This window comes from Nelumbo nucifera, chromosome 4, assembly GCF_055504915.1.
Source record: "Nelumbo nucifera cultivar China Antique chromosome 4, China Antique-T2T, whole genome shotgun sequence".
Lineage (NCBI taxonomy): Eukaryota > Viridiplantae > Streptophyta > Magnoliopsida > Proteales > Nelumbonaceae > Nelumbo > Nelumbo nucifera.
The window spans coordinates 83,599,301-83,614,020 of record NC_142652.1 but is presented as its reverse complement, the minus strand read 5'-3'; the positions used below and the strand labels follow the sequence as shown (position 1 = coordinate 83,614,020).

Below are 14,720 nucleotides of genomic sequence, written 5' to 3'. Positions count from 1 at the left end.
TGTTAGAATAACCCATAGCAGCATTTCCAAGAAGTCTATAAGGAGAACACAGTTGCCAAACATATAATATTTAAAATGAATGATTTGGGAGTTACAACAGACACCTTACAGATTCTTGAAATTTACTGCCACTAAAGGAACTTGAACAAAATATTACTGGATTACTGAGAATAGATATATTCAACATACTTAAGAGGGCATACCTTTGGCTCACCCTGTGAAGCCAAAATGGTTCGTAGAAGATCAAATGGATATGATCCAACAGTAGCTGCACATCCTGCTAGCGCTCCACTTACGTAAGACAAGTAAGGAGTCAAATTAATGTGATCCTCTGCATTTTTAACAAAAATGGAAGGAAAAAACAATCACAAAAATAAGAAATATCTAATTGAAAAGTTGAAATAATTCTCGTTACTCAATATTCCAGTGATGTCTTCATAGATATATGAATAGTTACAAAGAAAATACAAAAAATGAAGATGATCAGTTAACAGTCATTACAAGGAAGCTATTTAATATTTTGTTAGTGTCGAGTATGTAGGGGTATTTCTGTCTTTGTGCTTATGTTTAGGTGCTGATGTGTAAGCTTGTGTTAGATCTAATGTCCCTAACTTAAGTAGGGGCACACATGACTTTTCCACAATATTTTTAGTAATATAAAACAAATCTGGCCGAATGGGAGGGTTGACTTTCTCTCATTCCAACCAGACCTTTTCCTCGTCTTCTCTTCTACTCTTCTCCTTTCTCTCTCTCTCTCTCTCTCTCTCTCTCTCTCTCTCTTCTCTTTTCCTTGACTGTTATCAGTCTAACAGGCAGGCTGAACTCTAATATGGTATCAGAGCTAAACTGAACAAATCGGATCTGCCCAGAATTCTGTTCTCTGCGCACCCAGTCTAGGGTTTTCTCTTGCTTTCTTTGCCATCAGTTGGAGATAATGGAAAGGACTGAAAAGGAGTGATCACCCTCTTCCCTTGGAGATTTCTATATCTCCAGTTGTGGTGTTCGTGGTCGGTTGCTGCAGTTTCTAAGAAGCTCTCCCCTAATCGATGAAGAGAAGAGGGCTGATTCGTGTGGTGCAGTGGGTGCCTTGTGTGGTCTGATTTTCGGGTGATCAGGTAAGAGGTTCTATGCATTTTCTTGGTGTGGATTAAATGATAAGTCTGTTTCAGACTGTATGGTGGGATTTCAGATTGTAGTGTGCTAGGGTTTGTGCATTTTTCAGTGTGATTCGAAGGGGAAGTGTTCCTCAAACAGTGTGGTGAAGTTTCAGGTAGTCGTGAGGTAGGGTTTGTGGTGTAAAGAGTGCAGTTTACAGCAATATTAAGTGCTGAAATCAGTGTGTAATGTGGTCTAGTGTGCCGAATTCAGCAACACCAGAATTCAGCAATGGGAGACAACAATGATAACAAGACTAGCGTGATGGTTCCTACTGACTACCTGAATGTTCAAATGACCTCCATTAAGCTGAATGGAGAAAATTATGTACATTGGGCTAAATCTGTAGAAGTCTTTCTTAAGGTAAAGAAGAAGGTGAAACACATAAGGGACGAAAAACCCTCCACCGATTCTCATGAGCATGATGATTGGGAGCAAGCAGATGCACAGATTATCACATGGTTATGGAATAGTATGGAACCCAAGATTAGTATAAATTTCATGTTTCTTGATACTGCTACAGAAGTGTGGAACCATGCTAAGAAGCTGTCTTCGGGCCAAGACAATACAACCAGAGTATATCAGTTGTATCAGGAATACCATTAATTATTGCTATGATTTGCATGGTCCACCCTCAACTTGGGCCAATCATGCCGTGACTAGTGACAGTAGCTTCAGACAGGAGTCATTCAGCTGATTAGATACCTTCTACATCCACAGGTGTTACTGAGAATGAGATGATGAGTATTCCCTGTGATGAGTATGAGAGGTTTGTTCAGGCCACATCTCAACAAAACACGACCACTCTCGCACACTCGGGTATGGCTTGTCTGGCATCCACACCCAATCCCTAGATTATTGATTCTGGAGCCTTCGATCACATGACTGGAACTCCAGGTGTGTTTTCTTCCCTCTCTCATTGCCCAACATCACAATCTATTACCCTTGCTAATGGTTCCACATCTTCCATTTGTGGTGTTGATAATGTTAACAAGGATCCTATATCCTTATCCTCAGTTTTGTATGTCCCTAAATTTCCTTTTAATCTTATGTTAGTAAGTTGACCAAGTCTCTTAATTGCTCCATTACCTTTTACCCCTCTTCGTGTGTTTTTCAGGATCTCAAGACGGGGATGAAGATTGGTAGAGGGCATGAAGCTAGTGGATTGTATTATCTTGATGGTGGTGGAAGTACATCAACAACTCTCCAATCGTCTCTTTCTCCTCTCCAGTGGCACTGTCGATTTGGTTATCCTTCACTGAAAGTTTTGAAGTCTTTGGTTCCTTCATTGAGTCATCTGTCTGTTTTGGATTGTGAGTCGTGCCAGTTGGGGAAACATCATCGTGTTCCCTTTAGTCCTAGAGTTGATAACCATATGTCGAATCCTTTTTCTTTGGTCCATTTAGATGTTTGGGGTCCTTATAAAGTAATGTCATACAATGGATATAAATATTTTGTCATTTTTGTTGATGATTATTCAAGGATGACGTGACTCTATTTAATGAAAGAAATGAGTGAATTGTTTACCATTTTCCAAAAATTTTATGTTGAGATTCGCAACCAATTTGGTGTTCACATTAAAATTTTTCGTTCCGATAATGGTCGTGAATATTTCTCTTCATCATTTCAAGAATACCTGGACCAACATGGTCGTGAATGTTCACAAATCCTTTTGGAGTGATGTAGTGCTTACTTCTTGCGTCTTGATTAACAGGATGCCCACGTCTATCCTTGATGGTCATTCTCCATTCACCACATTGTTTCCAACCTTGTCTCTGTTTCCTCTTTCTCCTCGGGTTTTTGGGTGTGTTTGCTTCGTTCATAATTTGGGGCCAGGAAATGACAAGTTAGATGCAGTATGTTGGACAATATGGGAAGAAAGAAACTTCAGGATATTCTCAGCGACTGAGAGAGGGGTGGAAGAACTAAAGGCTATCATTCATTTTAGGGTTGTACAGTGGCTGAAATCTTTGGAACTATTCACAGCTTACACAGTGGATGACATGTTGAGGAAGTGGGGTGAAATAGCAAAGTGCACACAAACCAAGTCAGTAATGAATGTATCTTGGACACCTCCACCTACTGGGTTCATGAAATTAAATTTTGATGGGAGTAGTAGGGTGAACCCTGGACAATCAGGGATTGGGGGTGTCTTTAGGGATGAGAATGGGGTCATTTTTGCCTTGTTCCCAGGCCCAATTAGAGTGGGTGACTCCCTTAGAGCTGAGATCTTTGTAGTTATGGAAGGAGTCCAAAAATCCAAGGAGATGAACATCAGAAAACTCTTAATTGAAGGGGATTCGGAGGTGGTGATAGGGTGGCTGAATGCAGACAATAATGGTTTATGGAGGTACAGTAATCAGAGGAAATTTAAGTGGCTGGTGCGGGAGATGGAAGTTAAAATGTATTGGGTCAAAAGATCAGCCAATTCTATAGCTGATGGTTTAGCTAAACAAGGGGCAGAAAGGGATTCAATGTTTTGGGCTAAGTTGTAATTTTTTGTCTCTACCTATTCTTTTGTTTTCTTGATTGTACTTGGAAGATAAGTGTGTTTGTCTTCCTTATGTAACCTCTTTGGTGAATTAATCAAATTGTTATTGATAAAAAAAAGGACAAGTTAGATGCACGATCTATTAAGTGCATATTCCTGGACTTAGAAACGATATAAGTGTTATCATCCTAGCTCTCGACGTTCCTTTGTGTGTGCTAATGTTACCTTCTTTGAGTCTACTCCATTTTTCTTGGAGTCTGGTGATGTTTTTTCCTCTTCATCACGTCCTCCTCTTCCTCTTTCAGTTGTGGATTCTGTTCCTCTTGTTCTAGTTGTGACCACGTCCTTGCCTCTGGTGCCACCACCTGTTGAACGACCACCTATCCATCACATGTATACACATTGCCCACATGTACCGGCTCCTCCTCCAGCTCCATCATCGTTGACAAATCCGGCAGCTGTTACCACACCAGCCCCAACCCCAGTATTTGATCTTGATCTTCCCATTGCCTTACGAAAAGGTAAACGCAGTTATACCCTTCATCCTATTTCTAATTATGTTTCACTGACTCACCTTTCCGTTTCCCATCACCAGTTCATCTCTTTGTTATCATCTGTTGTTATCCTTAAGGATGTCTAGGAAGACCCTGCCTCTCCAGGATGGTGTCGTGCGATGGAAGAACTCTCAGCTCTGGCCCATAATCGTACATGGGAACTCACCACTCTTCCTCCTGGTCAGCAAGCTGTTGGTTGTAAGTGGGTTTATTCGGTTAAGCACTTACCTAATGGTGTAGAGCGGCTGAAAGCTAGACTAGTTGCCAAAGGGTATTCTCAAACCTATGGTATTGATTACATAGACTTTTTCCCCGATTGCTAAGATTGGTTCAGTCCGTGTTGTTGTTTCTCTTGCCACGATGTATGATTGGCCCCTCTATTAGCTTGATATCAAGAATGCCTTCTTGCATGGTGATCTGCTCGAGGAGGTCTATATGGAGCAGCCATCGGGGTTTGTTGCTCAGGGGGAGGATGGTAAGGTGTGCCGACTAATGAAGGCCATTTATGGGCTTAAACAGTCTCCTCGAGCATGGTTTGGCAGACTTAGTGAGGTGGTAAAGAAGTTTGGTATGAAACAGTGCCAAGTTGACCATTCAGTCTTCAGTCATGACTCTCAGGTAGGGAAGATCCTATTGGTGGTGTATGTAGATGATATTGCCATTACCGGAAATGATAAAATGGGCATTGACAGTTTGAAGATTTTTCTGCATAAACATTTTCAGACAAAGGACCTTGGTAAATTGAAGTATTTCTTGAGGATAGAAGTGGCAAGGTCTAAGCATGGTATTAACTTGTGTCAGAGGAAATATGTTCTTGATTTGCTTGAAGAAACAAGTTTGTTAGGTGCTAAACCAGCTGAAACACCTATAGAAACAAACACTAAGCTAAACAGTGATATGGGTGAAGTGTTTGAAGACCCTGGTAGATACCGGCTGCTGGTAGGTAAACTGAACTACCTAACCATCATTCGGCTAGACATTTCATTCCTAGTTAGTGTGTTATGTTAGTTCATGCAGAAACCTCTGGTTCCACATTGGGATGTGGTTCTAAGGATTGTGAGGTATTTAAAGGGGGCTCCTGGTCGTGGTTTGATATACAGAAGTGGTGGAAAACTTATAGAAGGATATATTGATGTTGATTGGGCCGGTTCTGTATCTGATAGGAGATCTACCACAGACTATTGCACTTTTCTTGGGGGTAATCTGGTGACATGGAAAATCAAGAAGCAGACGGTTGTGGCAAGAAGCAATGCAGAGGTAGAATATAGAGCTATGGCACATACTACTTGTGAATTAGTGTGGCTAAGGAACCTTCTATAGGAGATGGGATACACTGTTGATAATCCGATGAAGCTCTACTATGACAATCAGGTTGCAGTTCATATTTCCTCTAATCCGGTGTTTCATGAGAGAACCATGCACATAGAGGTTGACTGTCACTTTGTTAGAGAGAAGGTGCTGAGTGGAGTGATAGACACTGCATATGTCAACACAGGGAACTAGTGGGCAGATTTGTTTACTAAAGGATTGAGTCAGGGTAGAGTGGACTACATATGTAACAAGCTGGGATTATATGATATATACTCTCTAGCTTGAGGGGGAGTGTTAGTGTCGAGTATGTGGGGGTATTTCTGTCTTTGTGCTTACGTTTAGGTGCTTATGTGTAAGTTTATGTTAGATCTAATGTCCCTAACTTAAGTAGGGGCACATGTGACTTTTCCACAATATTTTTAGTAATATAAAACAAATCTGGCCAAATGGGAGGGTTAACTTTTCTCTCATTCGAACCAGACCTTTTCCTCCTTGTCTTCTCTTCTACTCTTCTCCTTTCTCTCTTTCTCTCTTCTCTCTTTTCCTTGACTGTTATCAGTCTAACAGGCAAGCCGAACTCTAATATATTTCAACAAGAAAATAACAAATGAAAATTCATCATGGAGTTGTAACTAAACCAGAAATTAATCTAAACAATGTAAGGAAGAGGAAACAGTCAGTTGTCAGCATTCATGCCTGGTTGAACATGATGAAATAATTATTAATTAATCTTCAATATAGAGAACAAAGAAAAGGCATCATACAATTAAATGTTCAAAAACCGGCTCAGACATCAATCCTGAAAGCCATTCAGAAGGCAGGCTGAACAGTTCACCCGGTGAAATGATCAAATGGATTGATAGACCAGGTCAACATGGTTTGAAGACACTAATAAAATATCAAACTTAAATGATCCAGATTACTGCTCTGAAATTTGAAGAATGGACCAAGAAAATCTTATATGAAAGCCTCAAAGAACATGTTCTAGAAGAAAGCATACCTGTCTTTGAAGAACCTGCTGCAAACGTTTTCAGTTTATGCAACACTGTAAATTGTATGGCAGTGTAAGGCATAACCATAAGAAGTGCTGGGACATTACCTCGCCAAAATCCCTGTCATAAAAGATTTGTTACACAAGACATGTTGAATATGTAAAGATGCCAATAACCAAATATATAGTTCATTTGAAAGGTTGTTGAATATATAGTTCACATCATAGCTAAAATACTATATAACGGGATGGATTGGTGTGGTTCTTCTACGCCTAGAATACCGGAATATCGAGCTTTTGGTTTTTTTCATGTTGTCAAAGAGTTGAACAATGCAATGTTTTTTTTCGTGTTGTCAAAGAATTGAACAATGAACAAGATATCACATTGTTCGAGGAACCCTAGATGTTGTCGGAGTAAAAGATCGTCAACAAGGGCGTTCTAGAGAGTTGTAGATTCTTATCCAAGACTTGTATCATTTGATGATACCATGTGAATCACTAGAAACATGTGAAGTGTATGGCTAACCCAATAACGAAAGTTTCGTAAGGGGACTGGAGCAGGCTACGAATGAGACAAAAGATCTTCTTTCTGAAGAGATTCGATTCGGAACTATTATATGTCCAAGGTTCAATATTGAAATCATTTCAGAGGTTTTCCCTAACTTTGTCTGTGTCAACAAACAATTCAAAATACCTCGACGTTTTTAGAACAGGTCTGAGTCAAATAGCAATGATTTGAAGCACTTCTTTTTACACTATTTTGGAAACCCAAGGACTCAATCGTATGGATATGTAAAATACAGGATTTCCAAGTCTCCGCTATGACCATAAATATTTTTCTAGATGACCACCCAAAACTTGCCATTTTTGAAAGGAGCAATTGCATTATTGTATATGTAGCCACCTCGAACTTCAAGTTGCATCACTTTCCAATAGGATATCCAAATCCTGCAGAGCAAAGCATGTCCAACTCCAAGACTAATAAAAAAGGTATATCTAACATTCATGGATAAAGATGAATCTTAGAACTTCACATACAAATGAGCAATCCCTCCTCCCTTCTCTCTCTACATCTATCATGTCAAAATGACCATCTCAATTTTTTTCGATAAATGATGAAATTTTATTAAGAATGAGGAGTTGCATCAAAATTTTACAAGACAATCATTCCAATAGGATGCAAGGTGAAACCCCAAACAGAAACAAATTACAACTGAACCAAAAATAGTTCAGACTTACGCACTCCCATCTTTGCAAAGTAATCTGCCATCCCATTTCATAGTTTTCAAGGCGCCAAGGTGAGGCTAGGTGACAGGGGCGCCTAGGCGATGGATTTTTTCTTTTTTTTTTTAAGTAAAACCATATATCCTAGGGTAGTTCCCTAGGTTCCATAACCATCTTTTTTTTTGATCAATTAGGTTCCATAACCATCTTTCCTTAATAAAGATTCATAATTTTCATAAGAGAAGTATAAATTTCATGTTTAAGTCTAGAAAATCAACATTTATTAGAAGAAAAAGAACAAAGTAAAGAAAATTCAAAAAATATAGGGGCTGAACCCCTACTTTTGTTATAGGAAAGAAGAAAAGAAAAGGTGGAGGAAGAAGAAGAAGATGTGGAAGAAGAAAATGTTTAAGTTCTTCCCTTGCTTATTGGTTCAGGTTTTGAATTTTTTGAGGGTTCAATCAAGGATCAAAATTTCAATACGATACGCCCCATATCGGGTGTATTGTATTGTATCTTTGGGGTCCCAATACCTATTTACAGGTTTTTTCGGGGACCCATTTTTTAAATAATATATATATATATATATTTAAAATTGAAATTGAAAACCGAAGAATTAAAAAAAATAGGGGGAGTATCATTGTAAGTACCGATACACCTCTGCCAATACAGAGGTGTATCGATACTTTGAACCAAGGGTTCAATACAGAAGTTAGCAATGTTTGCGTTGATTAAACCCTAACAAAATATGAAAATAATAAAAAGAAATTAGTATACATATAAAATGAATATTCTAGTTTCTATTTTATAATTATAATGTCAAAAAATTAAAAATAAAGTATTTTATAACCCAATGCACAAAACTGTTTGGCGACTTGGTGAGGTGAGCCTCCAAGGGCGCCTTGTTGCCTAGGCGTCACCTTGACAACTATGTCCCATTTGCCAATTGTCATCCCCATTGAACAACTATTGTCATATCTAACCATCCATTTGAATATTTGCATAGATTCCCTATACTTCCAAATTACTGTTTCCGGTTCCTTAGCCATGCTACTATCAATTTAGAATCACCATCGATTAACAGTCTGTCAAAGTTTAGAACCTTTAGATCTCTAGCAATCTGTACTCCTTGCAAGACTGCTTGGAACTCAGCAAAAACTGTATCCCCTATTCCTACCGGACCTGAGAATACAACAACAATATGCCCTTCATTGTTTCTGAACACTCCTCCTATGCCAACCAGACCTGGATTCCCTAGACTGCTACCATCAAAATCCAGTTTGACAAAACCTTCATCAGGGGGTTTCCAAGCTAGAACTGGTTTGCTCCTTACAGTAGAACTTCTTGCTACAGCATCCCAATTTCTCCACAAATCATCAATGAAGAAGTTTGAAAAAAAATCCGAGGATTTAGCCCAATGTATAGCTCTATTTAAGATACATTCCCACACTGCCTCCTCACTCCTTTCTTTATCACTGAAGACTGCCATTTCTCTCTTCCAACACCATCCATATCAAAGCAGCCTTAGCACTTCTCCACATGATTTTCTCTCTCTTCTTTGGCCAACTAAAGGTCGTAGAGTCAAAGAGGCTTCCAATCTGAAGAGGCACAATCCACCTGTGACCAAAAAGATAAAAAACCCTTTCCTAGAGGCCTACAACATAAGGGCAAGAGATTAGGAGGTGGTAACAGATTTCTCCACTTGCTTTGCAAAGGATACACCAGTTAGGGGAAAGACACAGAAAAGGGTCTTCTTTTTTGTGAATGTAGTTGTTTTTCCATGAAAAAATTCCCGACACAAGGGCTCAACCTTGGGAGGAATAGGTTAGACCATATTTATTTTACCTCTCTTCTTTGGCCAACTAAAGGTCGTAGAGTCAAAGAGGCTTCCAATCTGAAGAGGCATAATCCACCTGTGGCCAAAAAGATCAAAAACCCTTTCCCAAAGGCCTACAACATAAGGGCAAGAGATTGGGAGGTGGAAACAGATTTCTCCACTTGCTTTACAAAGGGTACACCAATTAGGGGAAAGACACAGAAAAGGGTCTTCTTTTTTGTAAAGTATCCAATGTGTTTGTTTTTCCATGAAAAAATTCCCGACACAAGGCATCAACCTTGGGAGGAATAAGTTAGACCAAATTTATTTTATAGGGCATGGATAAAGGTTTGGAGCTGAGCACAAAGAAGAGAAGAAAGAGGTATAAGAGAACAAACCCTTAGGGTGCAGAGTCCAAATACGACCATCTTAAAATTTTAGTTCATTTATTGTCCTCTCTTACATTCTTAGAAAAGACGATTTTAGAACTTTAACATACAAATGAACAAACCAAACAAAGAAAATATGCTTGAACAGATTCTGGAAATAAGATTCTAGAACCTGCTCTAGAAATGACACCTACCAAACCATGTGGAAAGGGACGGACTCTTTGATAAATTAATGAAAACCAATACAAAGAAAATATTTTCCATAAGACATTTTTTGAAAAAGTTATTAAGTAAAATTTATCAAAAGGCAAAATATCATTTCTTTTTAATAGATAAAAAAAATTCATAGAAGAAAAATAAAAGTTGGACTGAAGCCCCTAAAAGTGGTTGGGAAGGGGACCAAACAGTGGTTATACTGACCTGGAAACATGTTTACTACAGAATGCAGATACTTGTGTTTGGTTAAAATTTAGGCTATGTTTGGTTAAAATTCTGCTCCAAAGAATCACTATTTGAAGAACGCGCTTTGAACCAAAATTGAGTATTTTTTGCATTAAAGTTCCAACAAAAAAAGGGAAGAAGAAGATAATAGGAACACCTTAAAGGCAAAACACAAATTGATGATAAAAAAATAAGGCAAAACACAAGTTGTATTCAATGTCCAAAGATGATTTATTACAAAGCTCGGCTTGCAGCTTGGATTATACAATGCCAAGAGAGAAGAAAAGGATTACAAACTTAACTAAGAACAGTCCGACGGGAGAACATGAAGGAGAAGAAGGAGATGGAGTTCAAACAGTCTTCCACCTGGAGAAGATTTTTGAAGGGCTGAAGGCTGAAGCAAAAAAATCTGCTCTTCGAGAAAACCAGGATGCAAGGTAAACTTTCATTGAAGATAAGGGAGATAAAGAAAGCTATAGTCATATTGGTAAGGTATGATGTAGTTGAATGGCTTCAAGGTTGTTTGGATGGTGCACTTTCTGCCAACAGAAGTACAGAGTGGAGAAGTCTGAAGGAAGGGGATAAGAGGAGGTATACAGCAGAGAGAAGAAGCAACACCAAAGGCAGCTTTTGTGGCTGTGTTGGAAGTTTTTGGGGAAAGGAAGAAACAGTTGGTTTGTTTGCCTGAAGGAAAAAAAGGTGCAATCTGGAGGGAGATTAGAAGCATCTTGGAGGAGTTCTTGAAAGCGCAGAAGGAAGAGGAAGTTCCAAAGATTTCTACAGAAGTAGTCGAGAACTTTGCTTCTGAGAAAGAAATGGGGGTAGTTGAGAGTTTTGCCCCTGAGAAAGAAAGCAGGGTCAGTTTGATAGTGAATGGCCTAGGTATTAGAAAGTTAACCTGCAGAGTAGAGAAGGATGAATGGGAAAAGAAATTAGTAGCGGTTGTGAAAACGCTACCAGAGGATTGGAGAAGGTTAGCAGAACACCTAATCAAAGTAATGAGATTGAAGGGTCCTGTCTTAATTACACCTTTTGAAGACTGCAAAGCTGTGATAGACTTGCTGGAGGATGAAGTGGAAGTAAAAGCATTGAACTTCCTAGATAGCAAAGGAAAATGTCACAGTTATGAAATGGTCCCCTAGCTCAAACTCAAAGGATTTGGAGTTGATGGATGGAGTCACGGTCAGAATTGCTGGATTGCCTTTCCACCTATGGAAGAAAGAGTTTTTTGAGTCCATTGCTTCATTGTGTAAGGCCCAACTTGATGGTGTTTTCATATTAGACCTTCGGTCAGCAGCCATTAGACTGAGTGGTCAGGGAAATGCTTAGAAAAGAGAGACCAGATACAGTGCTGATCCAAGAATCAAAGCTGTCCAATGTAGATAGGAGATGGGTGAGGAGTGTCTGGGCTTCTAGAGGACTAAGTTGGGCTTTTGCACAGTCTTGGGGGGCCTCAGGAGGAATTCTGACAATCTGGAAAAATGAAGAGTTGGACTGTTCTGAAGAACTAATTGGTAAATTCACAATTACAACAAAATTTAGGAGGAGAGAGGATGGGTTGGAATGGGCCTTAACAAATGTTTATGGTCCAAATTCTTACAGGGAAAGGGAGGAGCTTTGGTAGGAGCTAGCAGCTATAAGGGGACTTTGGGAGGGTCCTTGGATTCTGGTGGTGACTTTAATGTGATTAGATTTGTAACTGAAACAAACAACACCAACCATAGGATCACCTCAAGCATGAGAAAGTTCAACCATTTTGTAGACTCCTTTGAGTTAAGAGAGTTGCCAATGCTACAAGCTAATTTCACCTGGTCCAACTTTCAAGAAGAGCCCCTCTGCTATAAGTTAGACAGATTCCTTCTCTCTTCTGATTGGGAGGAGGTTTGGAGAGGGTTGGTTGTCAAAGCTCTACCTAGACCTAGGTCGAATCATTGCCCAATTAGGTTGTCACAAGAAAAGATTGGGAGGAGGTCAGTGCCCATTCAGATTTGAAAACGTGTGGTTGCTTCACCCGGAATTTAAAAGAAAAGTAAAAGAATGGTGGATGAGGACCAAGTAGTTTTTTGATGGAAAGGTTACAGATTCTATAAGAAGCTATAAAAGCTGAAAGCTAGAATCAAAGATTGGAATAAAGAGGCATTCGGTAGAGTTGAAGAAAAAAAGGAGGCCATCTCATTATCAAAAGGATTCAAGATTTAGACCTAGTGGAAGCAAGTGAAAGTATGAGGGCAGCAAAAAGGGAAGAGAGGTGGAAATTGAAACTCGAACATGAAGAAATCCTTAAAAGAAGAGACAAGCTGGAGATAGAAATCAAGATGCAAATGGTTGAAGGAAGAGGATGGTTATACAAGATATTTTCATAACATGGCAAATGGTAGGAAGAGGAAGAACTCCATAGCAAGTTTGGAATGGAATGGAGAAGTGCTAACTAGAGAAGAGGATATTGCAAGAGACCTAGTGGAGCATGTTAAATCTATCTTTGACAGCCCTAATAGTTTGAGAGAGTCTCTAGCTGATTTTGAGTGGCAGATTGGTAATAGAGAGTTGATGAATCCCTTGGAGAAACCTCTTGAGAGTCGGGAGATAAAAGCGACACTCTTCTCTTTGGATAGGAGACAACAGCCCTGGGTCTAGATGGTTTTACAATGGCCTTTTATCAAGATTGTTGGGATATTTTAGGGGAGGATTTGGTGGAGGTCTTCTCGGAATTCTTTGTAAGGGGAAAAATTAATTCGGGTGCAAATGCGACTTTTATAGCTTTGATCCCTAAGAAGGTGGATACACGCCATCCTAAGGATTTTAGACCCATCAGCTTGATTGGGAGCATGTATAAGTTAATCTCTAAAGTTCTTGCTTTGAGGATCAAAAAAGTACACACATCTTTAATTCCACCAAATCAAGGGGCTTTTGTAGATGAAAGACAAATCATCAATCAAATCCTAATTGCCAATGAGTGTGTGGATTACAGGAAAAGATGAGGAGAAAATGGCATGATTTGTAAACTTGATCTAGAAAAGGCCTATGACTTGGTAGATTGGGATTTCTTGTTAGATGTTTTGAGGAGCAGAGGTTTTGGTGAGAGGTGGTGTAAGTGGATTAAAGGTTGTATAACTACATGCCACTACTCCATTTTGGTTAATGGAGTAGCTAGACTTCTTTCATGCTAAGAGAGGCCTCAGACAAAGAGACCCTTTGTCCCCCTTTCCTTTTACTCTGATAGTGGATGTTCTAAGTGTGATGATTTCCAGGGCTGACTCAAAAAATCCAATCAAAGGTTGGAGAATTGGGAGACATCAAGTGGTAGTCACACACTTACAAACAACTAAACAAGGGAGGAGTTGTTGTTTTGTTTAATGTAATAGAGAGAATAGGAAAAAATGAAATCATTGCCTCTCTTCTTAAAACCTTTTGATCTTTTAAATTTCTAATAGTAAAACTTTAAAACAAAGTATAAATGATATATATGGTATATAATAGAATGTATTTACACAAATATTTACCAACATAGCAACATGAATGATATTATAATAAGGTGGGTGCCTTGTTGCTATAAGTCAGGGTGCCTAGCCAAGGCACCTGCTTGCCCAGTGATGTCTTGACAACTATGAAGGAAATGAAGAATAATTAGAAAAGAAGTCAAGAGTTCCAGAAGGAAGGGAGGAGGATTATAAAGTTAGAACTATTACCGAAAAACCTTCCTCCCTAAAGATGTCCTTGGATGCTTGCAAGATACCTGTATACTTTGACGTCCTATACAGATCTTTCCGAAGCAAAGCCCATGAAGAAGTGGGCTCTAACTGAACCTGTCAACAAGTCATAAAAAAATAATGAATGAATGAATCTATCAATAGGTATCAATATGGAATCACAGAGATACAGAATGCCCGTATTCATGATATAGAATTGTAGATCAGATCAAAACCAGTGAATCTTAAGGGAAGTCACTATAACAGCACCACTTCCCTATCAGAGCAGATAATTTTGAATCCAACTGCTTTCATAATTTTGAAAGTTGGGCAATTTCACAGTTTCACTTTCACATATTACAGACAAATTTAAGATAAAGCATCTAGGAAAAAACTGGAACACCTATTCTTGTTCTGTCTTCTTTCATTCCTACTCTTTAATTGCATTATCTTCCACCAGTTTAGCAGTAAGCTGATGTATGGACAAAAAAGGTTAACACCTATTCTTGTTCTGTCTTCTTTCATTCCTACTCTTTAATTGCATTATCTTCCACCAGTTTAGCAGTAAGCTGATGTATGGACAAAAAAGGTTTAGTCATAGTTCTTCTTGCAGGTTTGCTAAAATCTTTCTAATGATGGGAACAGAATACTTCAAGCATTTC

The 14,720-nt window shown here is 39.0% G+C and overlaps 1 protein-coding gene across 4 annotated transcripts in view; it reads right to left on the bottom strand.

Annotated features, from left to right (window-relative positions):
• The window catches only part of LOC104606109 (mitochondrial thiamine diphosphate carrier 2), a 42,830-nt gene that overhangs the window by 15,868 nt on the left and 12,242 nt on the right, over positions 1-14,720 (bottom strand). For all 4 annotated transcript variants that reach the window (XM_010271162.3, XM_010271163.3, XM_010271165.3 and 1 more), the window contains exons 3-5: positions 14,059-14,175; positions 6,512-6,623; positions 204-331 (exon numbers count right to left, since the gene is read on the bottom strand). In XM_010271162.3, the coding sequence (XP_010269464.1) occupies positions 204-331; positions 6,512-6,623; positions 14,059-14,175 (357 nt within the window). The remainder of the gene's footprint in view (positions 1-203; positions 332-6,511; positions 6,624-14,058; positions 14,176-14,720) is intronic.